Here is a 25,394-nt window from a genome sequence, read left to right on the forward strand (position 1 = left end):
GCAGTCATTTATAAAGCCTGCTCTCTATTAATAACTCTACATGACAAATACTGCTGAACATGTGCACATAAAAATCAAAGAAAATGTTTTTAGGCACAGCTCTTAGGAGTTTCAGTTACATGGACACAATAGATGAAGAGTACAAATTACTGAAATATTGTCTGGAGTTTTATTGACCACTGCGCAACAACTGTAAATTAACAGAACTCATTTTATGAATAGCAAAATTGGAAAGTAAACAGGAAGTTGTGAATAAGAAAGGTTACAATCAGCAAGGAATGTTTATTTCTTGCATTTACTCAAATACATTGAATGGTGTATGAGGTATGAATATGCCTTCTTGTAACTTTTTTGGAAGGTAAAGTTAGGCAATTTTGATATCCAGACTGATTTTCAAGAACTGTGCATGTAGTTTATTGAAATGCTATTATGTCACAATAAGTGATCTTAATTATAACTCTCTAGTCTGCAATAAATGATCACTGAATTTAGTAATTTCAAAAATTTAAAAATACACTTAAAACTGCTATTGGACTTTCAAGTAAAGCATTTCGATTAAACAATTTATTATTCTCAAAAGCTCTTTAAAAATGTAAAAATAAGATCGATAACATCATAATAGCTGGTTTCATTTAAAATCTATGTAATTTCTGCAAACTGAACTACTTCTGGTTTCATAATGTGTAATAGTATAATAACATTATATAACTGACATAGTACACTATATAACTGACACAGTACACATATGCAATAACCGCTGAAATTTTTATTTAAAGAGTTAATTTACAGTTCATTATTGCTTCATTAGCTGTATAACAGCCGTCTTGAAGACAAAAACAATTTTAAAAAGTGTCAATATACAGGACCTTCATCATTGTCATCTTCTTCAATGAATTCCTCTCCATTGTCAAAATAACTAAATGCATAATCAGTGCCCTAAAAATATTTCACAAAAATGTTTTATTATACATTCAATACAGGAAATTCATATGAGGTACAACCATAAAGTAATAATTAATTTTACTGCGTGGCTCCTAACAAAGCAAATGGACATATCACCTCCACAGCATTAGTAATATTCCTGCAAGTGTTGAATTGCTGCTAGCTACTACAGCGGAAAATGGTACATGTTTTTTCTTAGTTCTCTTTTCTGTTCTCTCTTTTTTTTTTTTTTTTTTAATTGAACTAAGAATTTTAAAATTTTGCATGAAGTTTCTAGGGATGAGATTCTACCTAGTACAAGCAGTTTTGGCTAATGTAAATGATGATTCATTAGGTGAACATCCAACAACTCAGGACTAATAGTACTATTGAAGCGGAAAGCATGGTTCATTTAGATGGATGGCTGCTTTATACTTAATTGCTAAAGAGTTAAATTTAAGAAGCAAAGGAACAGTTAAGATTTATTTAGATGGAACAACTGATCATGAGGAGAATCTCCCCCCCCCAGATTAAGGTGACCACACGTTCTGCTTTTCTAATGGTGTCCTACTTTTTTTTTTGTTGGAGTTAAAATAATGATAGTAGCAATTTGAAAAAATAAGTTTTCATAACATAAACATACATTCTCCTTATATATAAGGCAGCATACTATTTTTGATTCCAGATCTGGTTACATTAACTAAGGTGATTACACAAGTTTCAGTAAAAAGAGCAGCAAGGCATTGAAATTTGTTCTAATTTCTCAAGTGAAGTTTTAAAAGAAAGAAACCTTTTGTAAACCTACAATAAAACATCAGTCATTTTTTATTATAGGTTGTCTTCCTCAATGGGAAAAAGGAAATCTTTAGCCAAATGAACTCTTGTTGCTAGTTCACAACACTTTCTGCAATTTTCTTCTGAAAAAAAGAATGTAGCATGATCAATTAACCCTTATTCAGCAGGTAGGTTTGACTTCTTTGCAATTTCCCTTTCCTGTGTTGAAAAACATTAAAAGGAAAACAAAATTTCCAGCATCAATGACATTAAAGAATGCACCATATGTTTTTAAGATATTCAAGAAGCATTAAAGAATGCACTGTGTTTCAAATATTCAAGAACACCCAGCATATTCTTTAATCTAATCATATACAACCTCACAGAGCAACCACTTTGAAGGAGACCGAGATCATTAAAGATACATCTGTTATAAAATTAGCCTCATTACTTGATGGTCACATCTCATTTTCTTTTATCAAAAAAAAAAAAAAAAAAAAAACTCAGTTCATGAAATAATTTCCAATATAATGAGAGAAAATAAAATTTAGAAAAAATATATTACCATCTTTCACAATAGAGACAAAGAAAATATTAAAATTTAACTAACTGTCACACAGCATAAAAAAATTCAAAAAACTTGGTTCTTAAATTTATTTATATATCAAAATTCTGACAGTATACTGACAATTTATTTCTTCAAATTATAGACACTTTATCATATTTTTTAACAGATATTTTGATATATTTTTTAACCTTTTGCAGTTATATTCATATATGCAAAAAACAACTCATCACCAATGGGTATATATTACATATGAATGTATAAAGCAGTACAGTGATTTGAATTTTCTTCATACTATTTACTCATTATTATGGATATCTAAAAAAAAAAAAATTTTTGATAAATAAGAAATATTAAGTTTAGTAGTACTGTATTTATAAAGAACTGTAACATATAGCAAATATTCAAACTCTTTCAATTAGTAACAGCTGAAAATTTCTGTTAAGCTATATTATTATATTTCAGGCCTCAAGGTAAACAAAGTATTTAAATTTTAGAAAAAAAAAAAAAAAAAAAAACATGGTAGAAGTGAGAACTAGAATGTTACATAATAAACATTTCGTCCTCATACTAAATTCAGTACATAAAGTGATTCTTTAAGTAAGTTCCTATACGCAATGAAACTGAGTTTAAATTATAAAAATCAGCCAAGGTCATCAAACATGATGCTTTTGTACTTGCAATGTGGTGATACAAAATCTGTGGCCTATGCATTCAGGATGGGAAAGCTCACCCTGGCTTTTCCTCTCCTTCTTGAGGATATCTTGCAATCATAGTAACTAGTTGCATTATGCTGTTTTCAGGACCTCACCCACTAACACACACAAAAGAACACACAGAACAGATCATGATGAACATAGTGGAAACAGTATACCCGCAGTGCTGCTAGGTGTATCAAGAAGGGGAGGAGCAGCTAGGTCAGATTTCCCATCCTGAATGCATAGGCAACAAAGACATCTGCAATAACAGAGATCTCAGGACCAACAAGAGATAGCAGTTGTTGAGGACACTACCAAGGAAAATATATTGTATAAAAAGGATATGTGGAACAGAACCAGGGTATGTCTGCGTGGAGCAAAAATTAGTGATGTAGTAGAGCAACTATCATCTTTTAAGGGCACAAAAGGTGATGATGTTGTATAAGTTGGTACTAATGACATTAAGAGTATGAGATCTGAGGATTCACTTAACAAGTATAGAGTAACACTGAGAAAAAGTCAATTCATGATTTTTTCTCAACATTACCCTATAAAGTCTCTCCAGGGTCAATTTGATTCTGGAGAGATTGTGAAAGGCTCGTAGATTATGATTTTTTTCAGTGTAGTCTGTCCTTGTTAACAGGGCAGACTGTTTTTCCAGAGACAGGATAAGCTTAAACAGAAAGGGGGCGCACGAATATTTGCTTAGGTTGGTCATTAACCTGCTAGCCTGGAGGGGGGGTGGATACACAGACTAATGAACCAAAAGCAGCTGCAAGCAGAGGTGAAAGTGAGTTTCGCACTGCTTCTACTGGGGCATACAGCCTGAAAAGTAAGATGTCTGGCAAGCTGCTAGAGGTCTTCACATGACAAGGCTTGCTAGATACATGATAAGCAAGTACAGTAAACCCCCGCTATTCGCGGGGGTTACATTCCTGAGAAATGTCGCGAATACTGAGTTATGGCTCCCATAGTAATAAAGGGGTTCCGTTCCACAGTATGAAATATATAAGAAAAACTAGTCTAAAATTTTGTCTATGTATGTATTACGTGTACCTTCATAATATGACTATATACATAGACAGTACATAGTGAAATGCAAGCATAAGGCATCGAAATGAAAATAAGAAACAATTTAATATTAAATGTAATATTTATTAGAAATTTAAAACAAATCTTTCAAACCAGCGCCTTTGCTAGCAAAAAAACTTATCCCGCCAGTGCTATCACCAGTTTCGCTAAAGTGTTGATAAAGGAGTTTTGCCTTTTCACGAATGATGAGTGAACTTAACGGAATTTTATTTTCAGTTCGGTCTTCTATCCATAGATTTAAAGCTTTTTTCATTTTTTCAAATTAAACATCACGAGTTACAGAGCAAATTTTTGAAGCAATTAGCGCGTTTTCACGGACACTACGGCGGATTTTTTCTTCTGATTTTTTGATTGATCGTACCGTTGACTCATTGATTTTATAATGTTTTGCCACTGAGGAGACACTTTCACCATTAGAAATTTTATCTAATAACTCAATTTTATTCGCTGTCATCACCTTCTTTGATATTTTCACATTTCTCTTGTTATTCATAGCCATATTTTTGTAGGGGTTAGAAAGAACTTGTCTACAATAAAGTCACTTTCTTCTGTTAACACACTCGAAAAAGTCTATTTTACACTGCAAAAGGGTAGATTTATCATTTTTGTAAGCATATCAATTTATAATTTGATAAATTTATTCAATTTATAAGCATATAAATTAAAAGCAAAAGACGAAACCTTCCATAACAAGCGCATAACACATACTGAACAAGGATTAGCGAGAAACATCCACGCTCGCGATTTTGTCATCCCTCTCCCCCCCCCACCCACCGAGCGCTGTTTTGACAGGGAAAGATAATTTTAGCCACATCCATATTTGTTTATGGCAGAAAATATTCACGGCGCTTTAAAATTCACATTTTTTTAGGTTTCATTTTATATTAAATCGGCGATCGCGAATACGTGAAACCGCAAATACAGATACCGCAAATAGCGGGGGTTTACTGTACACTGTATGTTTTAGGGTTACTGAGGCAAACTAGGGTTATTGAACAAACACAGATGCATGCATACTTGCTTTTAGACTAATTCTAGGAATATAGTAAAGAACCCCGGGGGCTCACATCTGGTGAGTATGGGCTTGGCAAACCCAGGGTCCTGAGCTGGATATCATCATTCTTCTCTTTCTTGGTGATTCCTTTGTACTTCTCTCTCCCTTTCTCTCTCTCTCTCTCTCTCTCTCTCTCTCTCTCTCTCTCTCTCTCTCTCCTCCTTTTTTCTTTCTCAGGGGGTAACTCAGGAATTTTTTTTTTTTTGGCTGGTGCAGCATAAGCCTCAGGCTTCCTTGTACCATATGGCTAATAATAATAATAATAATAATAATAATAAAACCTGATGAATTTTAAATACTGATTAAGTCAACAAATTCAGATATAGTAGATATATCAGAAATATGGTGCCATTCAGACATAAGTGATGCAGTCGATAAATTGGGGAAAAGTATCATAATTCTCCTGTGAGAATTAAAGCTTAACAATCAAAATAGGGAATCCACTGACATCAAATCAAAAGTAAGAACAGGAAACACTGCTACGTGGAGTGGAAGGGTAACTTAACCTTCAACTTCCGGAAGGAACCAGAGTGGAAGGTTAACTTAGCCTTCCATTTCTGGGAATCGAATAGGAGCATGTAAGAGAGAAGTGGTCGCGATCTAATCAGTCAGTCCTCCTTGTAACTGTTGCCTTGTTATAAAAGTGTGTTCACAGCCCTGTCTGCTGATAACTGTGAGTCATCCTTGCAAATAAAATAAGTTTATATGCAGAGTATACTTTATACAAATCCTATGAGTGGTGTTCCAAGAAATAACAAGTTTTGGAAACAAAATAAGTAATTAAATTGGCAATTTCAACATGTGATTCTGTGTAGTGCTGTTAACCTTGCTAGGAGATCTGAATGTTACATTATTCGAATACTTCCCAATAATAGTCACTGGCATTTTCCAGAGTTTGAATATTTGCTATAGGTTACAGTTCTTTGTAAATACAGTACTACTAAACTTAATATTTCTTATTTATCAAAAAAAAAATTTTTTTTTTTAGATATCCATAATAATGAGTAAACAGTATGAAGCACTGAAGTATTTTAAGAAAGACAAAGGAAATCAGTCAGCTCGTTGCCAGATATGTTTTAAATAATTGCAATGTAAAGCATCATCAACTAGTGAACTTCATAGGCATCTTGATCATATTCATGGCATGAAAAGGACAAAAAACTCTGAAAATAATCCTGATAAGCCAATGCCTACTACTTTTAAGAAACAATGCACAATTTTACAATATATGTCAAAGGACATGGGTCACAAGATTTAAAAAAAAAAATGTTATGGAAAAAATTCGGAAAGTTATCACCAACTATTCAGCAGTTATGTTACAATCATGCACTTCACCTTGCTGTAACGAAAAGTGTTTTATGTCAAAAAGTTGAAATATGAAGCATCAAAAGCAAGCGGAAGCGAATACGATGCAGATTCTGAATACGAGAAAGACGAAAGCAATGACTGATTCAGATAATGTAGCTGGAGCCGATCAGTATGATCTGCAAGATGATGTTTCTCCAGCAATTTTTAGTATAAGAAAAATTGTAAAACTGTTTAAATATTCTCCAGCGTGAAATTCCCTTTTGCAGCAGGAAATAATCAAGAGTGAAAAAATGGAACTACAAGTCATTTTGGACTGTAAAACACGCTGGAACACATTAGAAAGAATGATCGAAAGATTTTTAAAGATCCTAAAGCCGATAAAAATTGTTTTATGACAGCTGAAGCTCAGTCACTTATAGAAAGAGGAATATTATGAAATTATGAGGGATATGTTAAATTGCTCAAAACCTGTTCAATTAGCAGTTGAGGCATTAATTAATCATGATGCAAATCTAACAAGCGAAGGAATTTAAGTTTTTTTTAGTCATTTGGAAAAACAGAATTCTGCTTTGAGCAGTATGCTTTTAAAAGAAATTAGAAATGAATTGCTTAAACACAGGAATAAAGATCTAGTATCCCTCATTAAATATTTAAACAATGTTAGTTTTTATATGAGGTGGAAAAGGACGAATTTTTTGCTTTGGCCAATAAGAATGAAATAGCTCGATTGGCAAAATCATTAATGGAAAGACTTTTTGAAGGAAAATGTGCTTTAACAGAAGAAATGTAAAGAAGAAGAATGTTATTGGGGAATATTCCAACATGAAATCAGAAATTGATCTAAAATCTGAATTAGAAAAAGCAATGTCGATTTCAACAGCAAAACCAAAATCAGGGCAAGTGGACAAAATGGTGTCATCGTTAAAAAAGGAAATGAGCTTATATGAAGCAACATGTATCCTAACACCCAACTTGAATATACTTTTTTGGATGCACTCTTATCAATTCAACCAACATCAATGCAAAATAAAAGAAATATTTCTATGCCTGGAATATTTGTCACTAAACAAAGATCAAGGCTATCAGATAGGGCAATCAATGCTTTGTGCATTTTAAATATTCAATATTTTGAATATTCAATATTGAATATTCAATATTTCAATTTTTTATATGATATTTATTTGGCATTTATTTTGTGTTACTGTTCCCTTCTTTTAATGTTTTCTATTATCAAATGTCTATATCAAGTAGAGATCACTTTTATATGTTATTGAAATATATAATTTTGTCACAATATATTGGTTCATAAAATAATGGCGCCTCCGTAGCCAGGTGGGAAGGAGCAGCAGCAGTGCGTAGCACACGCTTCTTGATTAGACCGGAGTTCGAGCCCGTCACCACCAAATACGGAGGATGCGGAAAGGTCAGGGAATGACCACCACATATCCCGGAGCAATATGGCCTTAGTTGCTAATGCTCCTAAAAACCAAATAACAAACAACATCAAACAAACATAAAATAATACACCATGCATTTATTATATTGTTTTTTTTTTTTTTTTTTTTTTACAGAAAACCTCTGAAACTTTTAGTATAAACCTATCACATTTAAAATCATGTAAATAAAATGGTATGAAAAATACAGAAAAACTTATGATTTCAGGAATTCTGATTTCTCGTTCCTGAATCCCGAGGATTAATATCTGTCAGGAATTTGGAAACATTAATGGTAAAGTATGTGTATAGCAAGGACTTTTTATTTATTTTTTTTTCCTGTGTGGAAGCAGTCCCAAACCAGACTATGGCAACCCTGCCATATGTATGGGTAAAGTACCTGCCCGGCAACCCAAAGGTCGCGGGTTTGATTCCCGCCTCTGGCTTGGATCAAAGTACTGCAAAAACATTGGGAGGTGCAATATGGCCACAGAAGCCGATGCGCCAACAACTACCAAATCAAACCAACTACCATATGTATGTGAAAATACTGTACCTAGAAAAGCTTATCAGTGCAATGGTGTATATATGTTCACTTAATGGGGTTAGGTTATGTTGTCTGCATTGACTTATCAACCTCTTAGCCCAGTGTGCGACTGAGTATACCACATATTGGTTTCCATCTTTGTCTCATGGAAGTAGACCAACTTCTGTGATGAGTATAATGAACAACTACACAGACAGATATAGTGGATCAGAGTGTCTTATGATGAATTGGAATTTGTAGATTGGCCACTAACACAGTAACAGAAATTTTCTAGATTTAGTAGATGACTGTTTTCTACAGCAGCAGGAGAAAGCAATACTCTTCATCTGGTTATCAGCAATGACTATTCATGCATTAACAACTTCCAGAAAAGGAACCATTAGGTGGCACTGATCATAATATATTGATGTGGAATATGCTTAAAGGTATAAATATTGTCAAGGGTGAAGGGAAGGGAATTTGCCTTCATAAAGGCAACTACAGTGGTGTTAGACAGTTTTTAAACTCAAATGTTTTAAAGTTCAAATATGTTTTTCAAACGATGTCACTAACTGCAAATTCTAAATGGGAGGCATTTGATGAAGTAATCATCGATGCTACAAGCTATTTCCAACAAAGAGATATCGTTCAAGGTTTGGACCTAAATGGATGTCAGATAAATTAACAAGACTAGTGGCATGGGAAAAAATTCATATGTAAATATAAATTAGCATGGAACATGGAATCCTACAGTAAGTATAAACTAGTTTTCCATCAGGTCACTAAGGGAGTTATGTGCCTTAGGCAAGCTAAGGCACACTATGAGAAATCTGTTATGTTGTTTGTTATTTTGGTTTTTAGGAGCATTAGCAACTAAGGCCATATTGCTCCGGGATATGCGGTGGTCATTCCCTGACCTTTCCGCATCCTCCGTATTTGGTGGTGATGGGCTCGAACCCCGGTCTAATCAAGAAATGTGTACTACGCACTGCTGCTCCTTCCCACCTGGCTACGGAGGCACCTACTATGAGAAGTCCTTGACTAAGAATAGCAAAGCATTCTTTGCATATGTTAACACTAGAAGGAAAGGGATAACCAAAATTGGCCTGCTAGATATGAATGGCATAACTATTGATGATTCTGTTCAAGATGCTGACAAAGTAAATAAATATTTTGCAGCTACATTCATGCCTGAAGTTTTTAGGAATCGAAACACCAGAAGTAACAACAAGTTATAATTGTTATAACTAGGAGTTAAATGATTCTGTTATAACTGAGAAAAAAGTGAAACGATTTTTCACTAAAGCTAAAAATAGATTGCAATAGGTTTTATTTAGCAGTAAAACTGAGGTGGGAAAAAATTCTCAGAATTAATTTAGCTCCCAGTGAAACTAACTTGCCATTTACTTTGAAAAGAAGGAAATTTCTTAGCTTTTGTCATCACAATCAACACATCTCAGGATCACACTTTCAACAAAGTTGAAATTTTATCTCATGGCCCTGGCAGTTTCAGGTCCAGATAATTTTTGTGCAATAATTGTAATTTTTTTAAAGAATGATATAGTCATATACGTAAATCTTATCAAACTGCATTTTTACCCAAGTCTATCCTACTGACACCTTAGCTAGCAGCGAAGGGATCTGAGGGAAAGGATTTTGTAATTACTTTGATATTACTCTTTTTACCTTTTCTCTGAAACAGTTTTGATGAAATATCTGTTGTTGTTGGTTTGATTTAAGGGCTACTAAGGCCATAATGCACCTATTACAATATTATTTAGTACAGGCTTGAGTGAAATATCTGCCACGGGTATTCTAATATATCTATAGCAAGTTACTCCATAGCATAAAATAATGATTGAATGGCAGAAGATAAAGAGTGTTTATAAATGGACATTGCTCTTGTTTGACTTTTTTTTTTCTTTTTTTTTTTTAATTTTCTTGCAGATCCCTCTATTTTACAATCCCTCTTCAGCGTACAGCAATAGTCAGCCATCATGTTGACATTTCACTGCCCCTGGTACCTCATCTCCATGTCCTGGTGAAACCTCTGTTCCTGTTTTTCACTTCAAATTCATCAAATTTGTTTACTATACTACTTGCACATATACCAATGCTAGAAGTATAGTAAATACATTTCATGAATTTGAGGTGTTGGTCAGGACATCAAAGGCGGATATTGTTGGGATATCAGAGACATGATGTCACACAGATATTATAAATGCAGAATTGGAATTTGGGGAGTACAATGTGTACAGAAAGGATAAACAGGATATGAAGGGAGGAGGTGTTATGCTGTTAATTAAGAAAAACATAAGATCAAAAGAAGTGCATCCAGTTGACACAGATGAACAGTGCACTGTTGAGTCAGTTTGGTGTGATATCAACCCCAGGGGCTCACATCTGGTGAGTATGGGCTTGGCACACCCAGGGTCCTGAGCTGCATATCATCATTCTTCTCTTTCTTGGCGATTCCCTTCTACTTCTCTCTCTCTGGGTAATTCAGAAATTTTTTTTTTGGCTGGTGCAGCATAAGCCTCAGGCTTCCTTGCGCCATATAGCAAATAATAATAAATAATAATTATGTTATTAGCAGAGTCCTGAGGGTTCAGTGCTGGGCCCTTTACTCTTTACAACCTTTATTAATGACATTCATGAGGGCAAATCATGTTTACTGTCTAAGTTCACAGATGATACAAAAGTTGGCAAGGTGAATAATTTATCTAGATACTTTTTTAGTCTGTTAATGTTTTACAACAGCAGAATTCATCCTCAAAAAGTTCCCATACCAGTAGCAACAGCAGCAAGTATAATAAGTTATAATATTTAGCTAAAAAGAAAAATAAGCTAACCCAAGAGGCCATCCAATCAAAGTGTCAAGAGCAGCCCATTTTATCATATTGTGCAGATCACAACCCTGTGGGCACTTCTAAGTGTTATGTCTCCCCACCCCTGAACTTAAAACTAGCAAGTCACAAAATATAATTTCATACCGATTTTTTTTCGAAAATATCAGTTCTGTAATATTTGATATTTCTGTACTGCTTTCTTGTGGTGTTTTATGTATGTAACACGGCAGAAAAGGAGAATCTGCACTGCTTCTTTCTTGCTATCTGCTGCTTTTGACTCAGTTGGTCCTCCGATATTTCTATTCCAGAACTATTACTGGATCTCAGGACCCCTGCTGAAAGTGGTTCAACAAGTAACTTTATGACTGCACACTTTTATCTCCTCTAACAACACAATCTACATAAAGTAATCTCTCGCTGGTTTTTACTAATTCTTACTGACAGCTAATGTGAATAAAATTTAACCTTATTCAGAGCGCTTGCTAAAAGTATTTAATACATTTAGAAGATTCCTTTTTATTGTCCTTTATAACCAATTTCCCCCATTTTGGTGATATTTCTTTTTGCTTGCTCATAAAAAAACAGATGTCAGGAGCCGAAAAGACAGACTACCATTCCAATTATTGACTAAAGGGATATGTTGCACAGTAGAATAAAAATTAGCCACACAGAGAAATTAGCCCAAAGTAGGTGTCCGAATGAGTAGGCTATTGATGCTGCTGCTGAAGTCCCCCTTCATTTCTGATGGAACTTTCAAATTCAGGTTTTTTTTAAATTTACACTTTTTAAAAAAGATTAAACTTAATTCAAAAACCAAAGTAAATTTTACTTCAAAATTGATTTTTTTTCCTATATTCCAGCCAGAATATTATTAAAAGGTTGATTTAGAAGCTTCAAATGACACTAAACACTTTTAGCAATCTCTGAATCAAGTGAAATTTAATTAACATTAAGATTAGTAAAAACCAACAAACGAGAGAGAGATGTCCCTGATGAATCATGTGTTCATTAGTAAAATAGTCATGTGAATAAGTACAGGGGGTCCTCATTATCCAAGGATAATTGGTTCCAGAAAATTCCACTTAAAACAGGGACCAAATTTTCGTAATGTGTATTATGTACTTGTACATCGGAAACAATCGATTGAAGGAACTGAAAAATGAGAATTATTTTATTAGACATTTTTTATTATAATATGTTGATCAATGTAAGGTTACGTCAAGTTTATTGAAGTTGAATCAGGTGCCACTCAGCACTGTTGTGGGCTTAACTCTAAACTGTTTCCCCTTCCATCAAGCTCTCAGCTGTCCACATCAATGCTAGAGCTTGCACTCGAACATCATGCGACACAGCGGCAACACCCAAGGCAGAATGTGCTGGTCCCAAAGGACTCTATTGTCAGGGAAACAGGGAACATATTGCGCAAAGAGGATAGATGGAACAGTCAGGGGGCAAAGGTTGATGACGTTGTAGAGCAGATATTATCTTTTAAGGGCACAAAGGGTGATATTGTTGTGGAGACCAGTGGAATTACTTAACAAGTACAAGTCAATGCTGAAAAAGAGCCATGAGTTAGGGTTGAATTTGAAAGTATGTAATTCTGCCCAGACACAATAGGAGGGCATATATGATGAGAGCCGTGTCGATCAATTCGACCCTGGAGAGAATGTTCAAGGCTCGAGGGGTAGAATTTTTCTCAGCCTGGTCTGTGCTTGTTAACAGGAGAAACTGCTTCTACATGAATGGGATACACTTAAATAGAAAGGATGTAAGAATATTTGCAGATACTATCGAGACAGAGTTAGATGGGTCGGAAAACTGCTAGCTTGTGGGAGGATACACGGCCTAATAGATTAACAGTAACCGCTGGCAGAGGTGAAAGTGATTCTTGCACTGCTTCTATTAAAACGCAATTCAGCAGCAGCCTGGAAAGCAAGGCAATAGGGATTTCCAGGACTGCTGGGAGTCAAAGTGGCACAAGTAAATACATGAAACTGGGAGTCATAGTTGTTCCACTATGCTAGGAGTCATACTGGAACAAGTAAATACATGGGCTGTGTTAGGGTAACTAAGAGTAGAAACAGGTGCATGTATACTTGCATGCACACCAATGCTAGGAGTATAGTTAATAAATTCGATGAGCTTGAAGTGCTAGTCAAGAAATCAAAGGAAGATATTGCTGGGATATTAGAGACGTGATGTCACACAGACATAAGCTGTGCAGAATTGGAATTTGGGGAGTACAATTCATACAGCAAGGACAGACAGGACAGGACAGGAAAGGAGGAGGGGTTATGCTGTTAGTTAAGAAACACATAAAATCTAAGGAAGTACATTCAACTCAGCATCTGTTTGGTGTGACATAAGCACTGGGAAAGGAAAAATAAGAGTAGGTGTGTGTTATAGGCCTAATGAATCTGATTAGTATGATGAGCAATTGTGCAGAGAAATAGAGTGGGCCAATAAATCAGAATGTCTTATAATGGTGGATTTTAAATTCCTGGATATTGACTGGAATTTGTGGGTTGGTCATTCACACACTAGCAACGCTTTTGTGCATTTATTGGATGATTCTTTTCTACAGCAGTAGCATGTTCGGGGGGCAACCAGAGGGAATAATACGCTTTAATCTGATTATCAGTAGTGATTCTTCATGCATCAAGAATCTGCAGATAACGGAACCACTAGGTGGCAGTGATCACAATGTGCTGAAGTGGGATTTATTCAAAGGGTTAACTACCATCAAGGCTAAAGGGAAGGGTTTTTGCTTTTGTAAAAGTGACTACGGTAGTCTGAGACAATATTTAAATTCTATACGGTGGGACCAACTGATGATGTTACCGACAGCAAAGTCAAAATGGGAAGCATTCAAAGAATTAACCTTGGAAGCTATAGGCTTTTCATACCAACAAAGAAATATTGTTCAAGATTTAGGCCTAAATGGATGTCAGATGAACTAATTAAACATGTGACAGAGAAGAAAAATGAATGGGACACATATAAATTAACATGTGACACAGAAGCCTATGATAGATATAAGCTGGTCTGTAACCAAATCACAAAGGAGTTAGGCAGGCGAAGGTAGATTACGAGAAATCTTTGGCAAAGGATGCAAAGAAAAACAGCAAAGAGTTCTTTACTTATGTAAACTCTAAAAGAAAGGGGATGAATCAGATTGATCCCCTTGATATCGATGGTTCAACTGTTGATGATCCTGCTCAGGTAGCTAACAAACTAAATGAATATTTTGCATCTACATTCACACATGAGGAGTTATTCAGGGAAGGGAATACCAGAGGTGTATTAAACTCTGGTAATAAGCTAAATAATCTTGTAATAACTGAGAGTAAAGTGGAGGAGAAACTGTTGAAGATAAACATAAGAAAGGCACCTGGGGTGGATGGAATCTATCCAGTTATATTAAAGGAGGCGGCAAAGGAAGTAAGAAAACCCTTTGCCATAATTAAGAGAGCTTCCTTGGACTCAGGGGAGGTACCCATGAACTGGAGATGTGCAAATGTGACCTCAATCCACAAAGGAGGATCAAAGGGAGACACAGGTAACTTATGTTCCAGGGAAATTAATGGAAGCACTGGTTAAAGAAGCATTGCAGGATCATCTAGACAAGACTTCAGTTACAGCTCAGACACAGCATGGGTTTGTTAAGGGCAAGTCTTGTCTGACCAATTTGATTGGATACTATGATGTAGTCACAAAGGAACTGGATGCAAAGAATAATTTTGATATCATATATTTGGATCTTAGAAAGGCCTTTGATACTGTTGCACATTTTGAAAACTACTGCACAAATTGGAGCAGTGTGGCATTGGAGGCAAATTTCTGCTATGGATAAAGAGATGGTTGAGTGGGAGAAGACAGAGTGGTAATCAATGGATGCTGCTCTTTGTGGACTAATGTTATTAGTGGAGCCCTTAGGGTTCGGTGTTGGGTCCATTGTTGTTTTCTGTATTTATAAATGATACTGATGTTGGTATATCAGGCTTAATGTTGCAAGTTTGCAGATGATATGAAGGTTGGCAGGGTTGCTAATGACAGTACGCTGCTGCAACAGGATCTAGAAAAGTTGAGCAGATGGGCTGAGAGGTGGCAAATGAAGTTTAACATTGACAAATGCACAGTACTACATATGGGAAGCAGTAACCCCAGAGTAACGTATCAACTGTGTGGTACTACACTGGCAGTGGTAGAGAATGAAAAGGACCTGGGGGTAATTGTGCAGGCAGATATGAAGTTTTCTGACGGTGCAGACGGACTGCAAGAACAGCTCGTGGTGCCTTGTCAACGATATACAGGAATTTTTCTAGCAGGGATAAGGAGGTGATTATTCCCTTGTATAAGGCAATTGTTAGGCCACACCTTGAGTACTCTATACAGTTCTGGAGGCCTCATTTTAAGAAGGATGTAGAGCTGTTGGAATGAGTACAGAGAAGGGCAACAAGATTAGTGAATGGAACAAAGGGTTACTCTTATGAAGAAAGGCTTAAGTTTGGAAATTATAGTGTCTGGAGACTAGGCACCTGCGAGGTGATCTGATTGAGGTGTATAAAGCCTTGAATGATTTGAGCATGCTCAATGCTGATGGGATTCTTCCTCTTGCTCAGAATAATTGCCTGAGAGGGCATAAATTCAAAGTGAGTAAATACGGAGGAAATAGATGTGCAGAAGTTTGCCTTTAGCCAGTGGGTGGTTCATTGTTGGAACATACTTCCATCTATCGTTGTAACTTGACAAACATTTGGAGCAAGTGGATGGGTGAAATAGGGTTTTTTTTTTTTTTTTTTTTGGCTGATGCTATATAAACTTGCTTTCTTGCATCATGTGCCTTTGCTAATGCTATGTTGCACTAATTTTCAGTTTTGCGAATAAAGAACGAATCCAGAGTTTTTTTTTTGTTGTTTTTTTTCAGATAAAATTGTGTCCTAGCCTTTAGTTATGTCTTTAACTTCGCACTTAACTTTTGTGTATGATCACGAAGAGGGTAGTTCTCACAAAATGTTCAAATGCTTGGTCACTTTTCTCAATGGCTTCCTTTAATTCTCAAATCTTTTATCCGTTGGTGATTCAATGACGTCATCATTTTGAGCTTCCTCTTCTGTAATAGTTGGTATAATTCTGCCAGCTCTTCATTTGTAAGTGGTTTTATACTTGATTCAAGCAATTGCGTAATATCCCATCAATTTTGTGGAATCCAGCTTCTTTTGCACAACTTACAATTTCATTTTGTAACCAATCACACTGCATTCTTCATATTCACGAACTGCATCAGGGTATAACTTTTTCCATGAGTTATTAATTAATCTACACAAAATTTCTTTCCAATCTTCTCCAATCATTTTTATACTGTGCAGAATAGTAAAACTTTAGCAAAAATCTTCTACGTTACTTTCATTTCTTGTATCGGTTTCAGAAATTAATCCTCATAACTGTGGGGACTTCAATAATGAATACTCAGATACCGGTGACCTCCTATATAAGAAAGTTTTCCAGAGTTCCACCAGGTGACCTTTAAGTATGGTAAGAATATTATCCCTGTGTAAAGTTTAGAAAGGAAATTGACAATTATTGTTTTAGCTGCTGATATAATATTAGTATTCTTAATTTATTTAACAGCTAAGTAAAAGAGATATTGGGAATAAATAATCAAATTTGCAAGTTAAAAAGAAGAAAAAAAAAAAAAAAAAAGCAGCTGATGCCACTCAAAATTTCATCCAGCAATGATACCACAAATTTTAAAAAATATTTAGGTGGTCAAGTTGACTTGTCCAGGTGGTGAATAGAGTTTAGTTTTATTTTTTATTTTATTTTTTTTTTTTTTATGAAAACCCTAAACACGAAAGGTATCAAAACCTATAGTACTTAATACCGTGCATGGGTTGAAGGAGAAGTGGGGGGGGATGCCGGAAACTTTGCTCTGAAGACTAAACATGGGTTTCACCACTTCAAGCCTCCAATAAGCAAAGTGGTGGTTCCTGACCTCATTACATACATAGGTTATGGGCAGTGCTGAAAACAGTGATTCCTTAATGGAATCTCTGGGCAGCATCTACTTTATCACTGTACCTAAATCGAGTTTTCAACTAAAATCTCATTAAAAGTCTGAACCTGCATGACAATATATATAGCTGAAGGTAAGTCCATGCACAATACACACCACACAATATCTGAAGAAATTCCCCATAAACTTCCGTGTCTCTTAAAAAATAACCTGAATCCCTATATGTTGCTTATTTGCACCTATTTTTCACTTACACTAGAATTCCTGGATGATATCATTCATATTACACATAGTTCAAGCATGATGGTGACATAAATGGCTCAACCAGCAATCTGGAAAGGAAACAGCCTTTGTTAACAATATATACTGAAAAGCCATACAGCTTGTTTGATCACTGGGTATCTTCCCATCCTTTGATAAAGTGAAGTATCTGCCAACCTGTTTATTCAGTTTTTTGAAATCTTGTTTGGCTACTAGTAACATATTTTTGTTCAAATATAATTCAGCTATTACACTTTCCCGCCTTGTGTATTTTACTTTAATTTATTATTTGCTTTCCTATTAATTACATACACCACACCTGAAAACTGCTAGAGCAATATTTTTATTTACCAAGCAAAATGAAGAACTTACCTCTTCTTCTTCTTCTTCATCATACTGTTCATCTGAAGCTTTATTTTCTCCACCTTCTTCTTCTTCCTCCTCATCCTCTTCTTCTTTTACACTCTCATGTTCTTCACCTCCCAAGTCTTTTTCTATGGTTTCCAATTCCTTTAGATAAAAAAAAGAAGTTTATGTACTCAAGTGAATAATTAAACATTAATTTTCACACACATTTCAGTGAATGTCATCAAAATTCCACCAGATAAACAGCTTTATATTTTTATTTTGCTTTTTATTTTTCATTCAGTTCAACTTCATTATTCATCTTTATGAATATAAGGATATATATGTAGCACATGGTTCATGAAACCAAGTTGGAAAATAATAGCAGAACGGAAGCCAAAAAGTGGCGGTAAATCTAGTGAGAAGTTTACGTATATTTCATAGCCGACCCGACAGAGACCGAAAAAACAGAAAAGAAAAAGAAAAGAAAAGAAAAGAAAAAATACATTATTAACTAAACGAGGGGAAATTTAGAGTGACTAAGACAAAGAAAGACAACTTACTATCGTGTCAAGCAGGTGTCTGGGAGATGGATGGAGGGGAGCGACTGCCTAATAAAGCTGCATCAGTGTATGAAAGAAATAGCAACTTAGTTCCCGGAGTATTAATAACATGTTACAGCCTCTCCCCTCACGTGTGGAAGGGGAGAGGCTGTAAGTAGGTCAAAGCTAACATTACAAAGTGTGATGGGGAAATCAGCAATTAAACCAATGAAGCATAACAACCCAGGATAGAGGAGAAATACAAAACTGCAGAGTAGCGTAGAAAGACAAAACTGCAGAGTAGCGTAGAAAGACAAAACTGCAGAGTAGCGTAGAAAGACGCTAAACTTTGTTAGAGACAAAAAAAGTGAATAATAGCAGAACAAGGAACATCTCAATATTACTTTCAGTCAACCTAATTGCTCACAAGAAATAAAAACTAAAAGGATAAGGATGGTAAAAAATAAATGTAAGAAGGGGAATATAGGCGAACTCGGGCTGTCCAGGGATGTAAAACCCATTCATATAGTAGGACCCTAAGCATAGGTCTGGTTGAATGCTTCATTTGTTTAAGTCAGTAATGTTATAATAATATAATATGTAAAAAATAACTAAACAATGGCTAAAAAAGTAAATATCTACAAAAAGTAGTACTCCCTTGGATAACCAATCGGTGGGCAGAAGTTTTCTAGACCATGAGACACCAAAGACGCTAGGGGGTATTGTCTGTACAATATGTACAAGCCTGAATGTAAAAAGAATATCAACTAGCTATTATATTGTTGATATCAGTTTGGTGGTCAAGCAACTTTTTATATTTTAAGATATTGAATGCTTTCTTAAAATGATAGTAAAGGAAGGCTGGAGGGAAACTGTTGCCAAGAAGCTTATTATAGAGAATTTTAACAATATCCTAATCTTTGTGTAAGATTAGGATATTGTTGTTGCATATGGTGGCTATCCTGATACACTGAGAGAGGATGATATCTGAATGCACCCTTTCAGAGATGTTGGAATGCCAGTGGGTGAAGCTGACCACATTAAAGTTAAAGGCATCATGTTTATTATATATGCTAATAGCAGTATGTGAGTTATTAATGTTAATGTCCAGGTCTAAGTAATTGGCAGAAAGGTTATTGTTATTTGTTCTTTCCAGAGTAAGTTCTGGAGGATAAATACTAGCAAAGTCTTGTAGAAAAGTAGGGTAGTTTATTACCAACAGTAGTCTACGTATCTGTACATACATATATCTGATGGTAGGGTGGTTTCTGACCAGTATAGAGGTTAACTATGACACAGTTAGCAGGACTGCCCATGGGTGTACCTTTGATTTGTAGGTAGACTATATTTCCATCAAAGATGTAGTTATTGGAAATACAGAGGTTGGATAGATTGTTCCAATATCCAGGTTTGCATTTTATAATGTGCTTATAATTATGGATAGATTGTTCCAATATCCAGGTTTGTATTTTATAATTTGCTTATAATTATTGTATACTGTATTCAAAACTGACTTCTAGTTGGTTAGATCTATACTAGAAAATGACTATTAAAGTCAAATGTTTGAATGTGTGAAATATTGTTATTATTTAGTACTTCTATTACAGATAAATTTTGGTATTAATAATTGTGCTATCAGGTAGCAAATTCATGATAGGTTTAAGTAGTTGTTCCAAAGTCTTACCAGGTTTACGGGCATAACTGTATTTACATGAAGTAATGAATATGAAACCAGTGCGGTTTTTGTGAACTTAGGTATAAAATAAATGTAAGGGAAGCTATAGTTACTAAAGTTAAGATTTAATTTTTTGCTGAAGGCTATTAATTTCTTAGTGATAATAATGCTGTTATTGGTAATTGGCTTGTAGGTAGCACTAATTTAGTTCTGCATTTAAAGTCTGGAAGCAAAAAGGTTTACAAATGATGGCATAGTTGTTGGAGATTTTGTCAATAGTAGTGATGACAAAATATTTATGTAGATCTGATAATTGCTGCTTAATTTTGAAAAAGTGGCATCTAACACCAGCTGTAGTGGGGGGGGGGGACAATGTGGTACTAATGTCTTATAGTTATTGAATATTTTTGCAGGTACAATATTTATTCATGCAGCCACTCCCCGACTTATGTAAGGGTTGCATTCCATGGAACTCTAGGTAAGTCAGAATTTCCTTAAATGCTTAAGCAGCACTCGCAACTATGTGAGCCGAATTTGATTAAAGCAAAAAAGAAATGTTCAAGCGAACATGTAAATAGAATTATTTATTCAAATTTTTTTTTATCTCATGCACAGGAAAAATTACAAAAGTGTACAAAATTACAAAAAGAAGAAGAGACAGGCATGATGTCAGCAAATTTTACCTTTTGAGCATTGTTGCCAGAATTAACTCTCCAGCTGATAAGTGCGACGCTGTGGAAGTTGAGGGCTGTGGAGATTTAGAAGGGTTTTTTTCCAACACATCACAAAATTTCTCTGCAGCTGCAGAATTGGCACTGGCGACTTCACCGCATACTTTTATGTTTTGGAAACCAGCACAATGCTTGAACCTATTAAACCACCCATTTCTTGCCATAAAGTTGGCTTGGGGCTCACCGTACTTATCCTTAATATCTTCATAAATACTTCTTGCTTTTGCTTGAATGGCCATTTGACTTATGTGAACTCCTTCCTGAATCTGATTTTCCATCCATATTATTAATAGCTTTTCCATCTTCGATATAGCACCTGAACCCTGTTTTGTGATCACTGTTGATCTTAAATGCGTTGATCCCTTAACCTGTTCTTTTATATGCACACTGTCCATTAAAATAGTATCACTGTTGAAGCAATGAGACCTAATTCCATGCAATAGATGACAAACTTTGTCCTGACTGAATCATCTTCATTTCTAAATCAATTTTTGTTTCTTTTTCTAGCACTGCATTTTCTGTTGGTCCCTTTCTCTTCACCATTGTAATAAGTAAATAGGAATGAACAGAAGATTCTGAAATTTATTTGTTTTTTATATGATTGAAGCTTTCAGTGAAGGGGAACTCATTTCACCAGAATATAAAAACCCACAGAATTCCAGTTATCAGTATTATTGCAAATGCAATAAGATTGAGTTTACTACCCATTTATAATAGATTGCACTAACAGAAAAGCCCAATAAACCGGAAAAGGGCAAATTGTTTTATTGTTTTATGGTAGTTACCTCCAGAAATGTGTTTTAGAAAAATATCACAAAGGCATTCAAAATTGATTCTTATAATGGAACATATGATAAAGATGAAAGTGTAGCACAATTTCCATTATAAAAATGACCTTTTAGAGAGATAAGCAGCTTAGTTATATAGCAAAAATTTCAACTTCGAAGGTCTTGGAACAAATTACCCAAAAAAAAAAAAAAAAAAAAAACAAGGTATTATTGGGTTCACATTACGATTTTTCATGATACCTCCATTTATTCCTACAGGATGAAAAATACATTTCCATGATTTTTTTAAGTTTACATCAAATGGCAAAAACTTACATAAAGTCGAATTTCCGTAAGTCAAGTATTGTTTTATTTGTAAGATAGCATGAAACAGAAATTGAAAAGATCCTAATATAATTCTTTTTTGAAGTTTGAAAGGTTAATTTTAGTATGCAACCAAAATTTAAATCAATAGTACATGATATCTCTAAGTTCCTAGTTGGGAATAATATCTAAATTACCAGTTATAAGATGACTGAAATGTGAATTAACAAAAGGCTTTAGAGTATATCCTGGTGGCATGTACAACTATTGGAGACAGGTTTCGGATTAAATTTATCCATGTTGGTGGCTTGGGATTTAAATTTGCAGGCTATGAGTCCAAAAGGTTTGGAGTACAGTCAGTTCTGCTATAGCGTGCATTTTCTCAACACAAATTTGCTCCAACGCGACTGATATATATTAAGAACAATTATATAATATCGATGTAAATACACCATAGTTTACCCATAAGTTTAACTTATGGGTAAACATAAGTTTAACTTGTGGTTTAACTTATCGGCATAGTTTAGATTTTATCTCATATTGTGGCTACCTTCACAACGAGATACCAGGTATCCACAACCGTGATGGCATGTCTGCATTACCAGGGTACCTGCCCGCCCATTGATGAGTGAGCCAACAAGCTCCGAAACGTATTATTTATTTGAAGTAGTGCAATACCTGGTATCTTGTTGTGAAGGTAGCTACAATATGAAATAAAATCTAAACAATGCCGTTACACAATGCATGTAGTTAAACTTATGGGTAGACTATGGTGTATTTACACCGATATTATATAGTTAATTTCAATCCATAATGTATTATGCCTTGAGCATTTAGTCTTCAAAATATTAGAAACAATGCGAGTATAACGCGATTTTCGCAGTGGCTCATGCATGATTTCATCTGTGAGTAACACCAGGTAAATGCAAAACCTGGCACTAAGCTGAATGTAGCGACCTGTGCAGCAATACATACAAATTTATGAAGCTTAAAACAGGTCAAACGCCAAGTGTGTTAGAGCTATATTTCACATTTAAATGTATTTGTGTTGGTCAGAAACACTGTTGTCATTGGCAGTACTCACACGATAACACGTGATATTTTAGGCAGACACGTTTTCAGGAGCTCACATTTTTCTGTTCGAACAGAAATTTTGTCAGATGCCATAGCAGAGGAGCACATTTCTGGAGGTCACTACCATAAAACAATAAAAACAATTTGCAGTTCACTTTTCTGTAAGTGAAATCTAATTATAAACGGGTAGTAAACTCGATCTTACTGCATTTGTGATAATACCGATAGCTGGAATCTGAGGTTGTTTACGTTATTATGGTGAAATGTGAAATTTTAGATTGCACAGAGGGCACTGGGAATGCGAAGGCGAACAGTTGGTGGATTTTCGGCAGCTGAAAACGACAAGTAGTTTTGTTATTTTTACCATATTCTCTGTTAATTAGCATATTGCATTGTGTTCTACAAAGATATTAAATAGGCTTAGTAGTGCTCAGTAGCTTAATTTTTTTAATTTTAACTAGTGATTTTTGTAATTTACGACTCACTGCTCATACCGGTGTTGGTGCCAACACTCTTGAACTTGCTGCCATTGTATAGATCAATACGAAATAGTGAAATGTATATCTCATTACGCTATTTCATAATATAATGTATACATAGCATAATGTATATCTCATTACGTTATGTATATATACGATATAGTGTGATGTATAAGCTATAACATAAAACTAGATAACGTAATACATAGCACTGTTGTTGTTATTTGGTTTTTAGGAGCATTAGCAACTAAGGCCATATTGCTCCGGGATATGCGGTGGGCATTCCCTGACCTTTCCGCATCCTCCGTATTTGGTGGTGACGGGCTCAAATGCCGGTCTAATCAAGAAGCGTGTGCTACGCACTGCTGCTCCTTCCCACCTGGCTACGGAGGCGCCACGTAGTACTGTATTAGGAATCTGTTATCAATTAATCGATAAAATTTATTAATCTTATTAAATTTCATTGTTAATTAAACTGTATTTAAACAGAAATCAGGACCCAGACTAGAGCTACGAAGCAAAGGTCACAGAGTAGCAGGAGCGCTGTGGCTTGGGGGGGAGAAACGAAGGGGGCGATTCTCCAATGCATCAGAGTCTCAAAAAATATGCAAAATGTGAAATGTTTGCTGACATTTTAGATCTAGCCAAAGAGGAGATCTTTGTGTGTGTGTGTGTGTGTGTGTGCGCGCGCGTGCGCGTGTGTGCGCAATAAGTACCTAGCGTGCCAAAAAATTAGGCACCAACACAGCTGATGAACATCTATGACAGTTTGGGGTGTAGGGTAGATTCCATCAATGAAATTAATGAAGGCCCATCAACCTCTCAGGTACCTAACTCAACACCAGAACTCCTGTGCAGCAAGCAACACAGAGGCAATCTCCAAGGCATTATGTGCTGATTCCACAGGAACTAATTATTGTTGGTGACTATTGTTAGGGAGACGGGGAATATATTATGCAAAAAGGATAGGTGGAACAGGACAAGGGTATGTCTGCCAGGGGCAAAAGTTGATGACATTCTACGGTAAATATCATCTTTTAAGGGCACAAAAGATGATATCGTTGAACACATTGGCACTAATGACCTTAGGAGTAAGAAATCTGCAGATTTAATTAGCAAGTACAGGTCACTGTTGAAAACAATTGTGAGAATTTCAGAATTTTTTTCAGTGTGGTCTCTGCTTGTTAACCAGACAGACTGCTTCTACATGGATGGGGGGGTGCACTCAAAGGGGCAAGAATATTTGCTGATTTGCGAGGCAGTGTTGGGTGGGTCAGAAATCTGCTAGCTTTGGGGGGGGATTCACAGACTAAAAGATTAACAATAGCCACATGCAAAGGTGCAAGTGATTCTTGCACTGCTTCTATTAGATTGGAGGGCAGGGTACTGTAGTTTTCAGGGACTGGTGGAGTCATCGCGGAACAAAAAAATACATGGGCTATGTTAGGATAACTAAGAATAAGAACAGGGGCATGTATACTTGCAAGTACACCAATGCTAGAAGTATAATAAATAAATTTGATGAATTTGAAGTGCTAGTCAAGATATCAAAGACAGATATTGTCGGGGTATCAGAGACATGGTATCACACTGATATAAGCAGTGCAGAATTGTAATTTGGGAGCACAATGTGTGCAGACAGGAAGGGAGGACGGGTTATGCTGTTAGTTAAGAAAAACAAAATCTAAGGAATGCATCCGACTAACATTGGTGGACAATGCAATGTTGAGTCAGTGTGGCTTGACATAAGCACTGGGAAAGGGAAAATGAGAGTAGGCATGTGTTATAGGCCTAATGAATCTGATGAGTACAATGAGCAATTGTGCAGAGAAATAGCATGGGCCAATAAATCAGAATGTCTTATAATGGAAGATTTTAATTTTCCTGGCATTGAATGGAACTTGTGGATTGATCACTTGCACATTAGCAAGACTTTTGTAGAGTTATTGGATGACTGTTT

The 25,394-nt window shown here is 35.5% G+C and overlaps 1 protein-coding gene across 3 annotated transcripts in view; it reads right to left on the reverse strand.

Annotated features, from left to right (window-relative positions):
- Window positions 1-748: 748 nt before the first annotated feature.
- Window positions 749-25,394, reverse strand: part of LOC150086972 (DNA-directed RNA polymerase III subunit RPC7-like) — a 98,367-nt gene continuing 73,721 nt past the window's right edge. For 2 of the 3 annotated variants that reach the window (XM_090372862.1, XM_090372861.1), the window contains exons 4-5: window positions 17,870-18,007; window positions 749-936 (exon numbers count right to left, since the gene is read on the reverse strand). In XM_090372862.1, the coding sequence (XP_090228988.1) occupies window positions 853-936; window positions 17,870-18,007 (222 nt within the window). In that variant the 3' untranslated portion in view covers window positions 749-852. Of the gene's footprint in view, window positions 937-2,547; window positions 2,579-17,869; window positions 18,008-25,394 lie in introns of those variants that run through there. The other variant, XM_090372863.1, reaches the window with a different exon arrangement.

This window comes from Mastigoproctus giganteus, chromosome 4 (genome assembly GCF_048544385.1).
Source record: "Mastigoproctus giganteus isolate SK-2022 chromosome 4, ASM4854438v1, whole genome shotgun sequence".
In the NCBI taxonomy this organism is placed as follows: Eukaryota; Metazoa; Arthropoda; class Arachnida; order Uropygi; family Thelyphonidae; genus Mastigoproctus; species Mastigoproctus giganteus.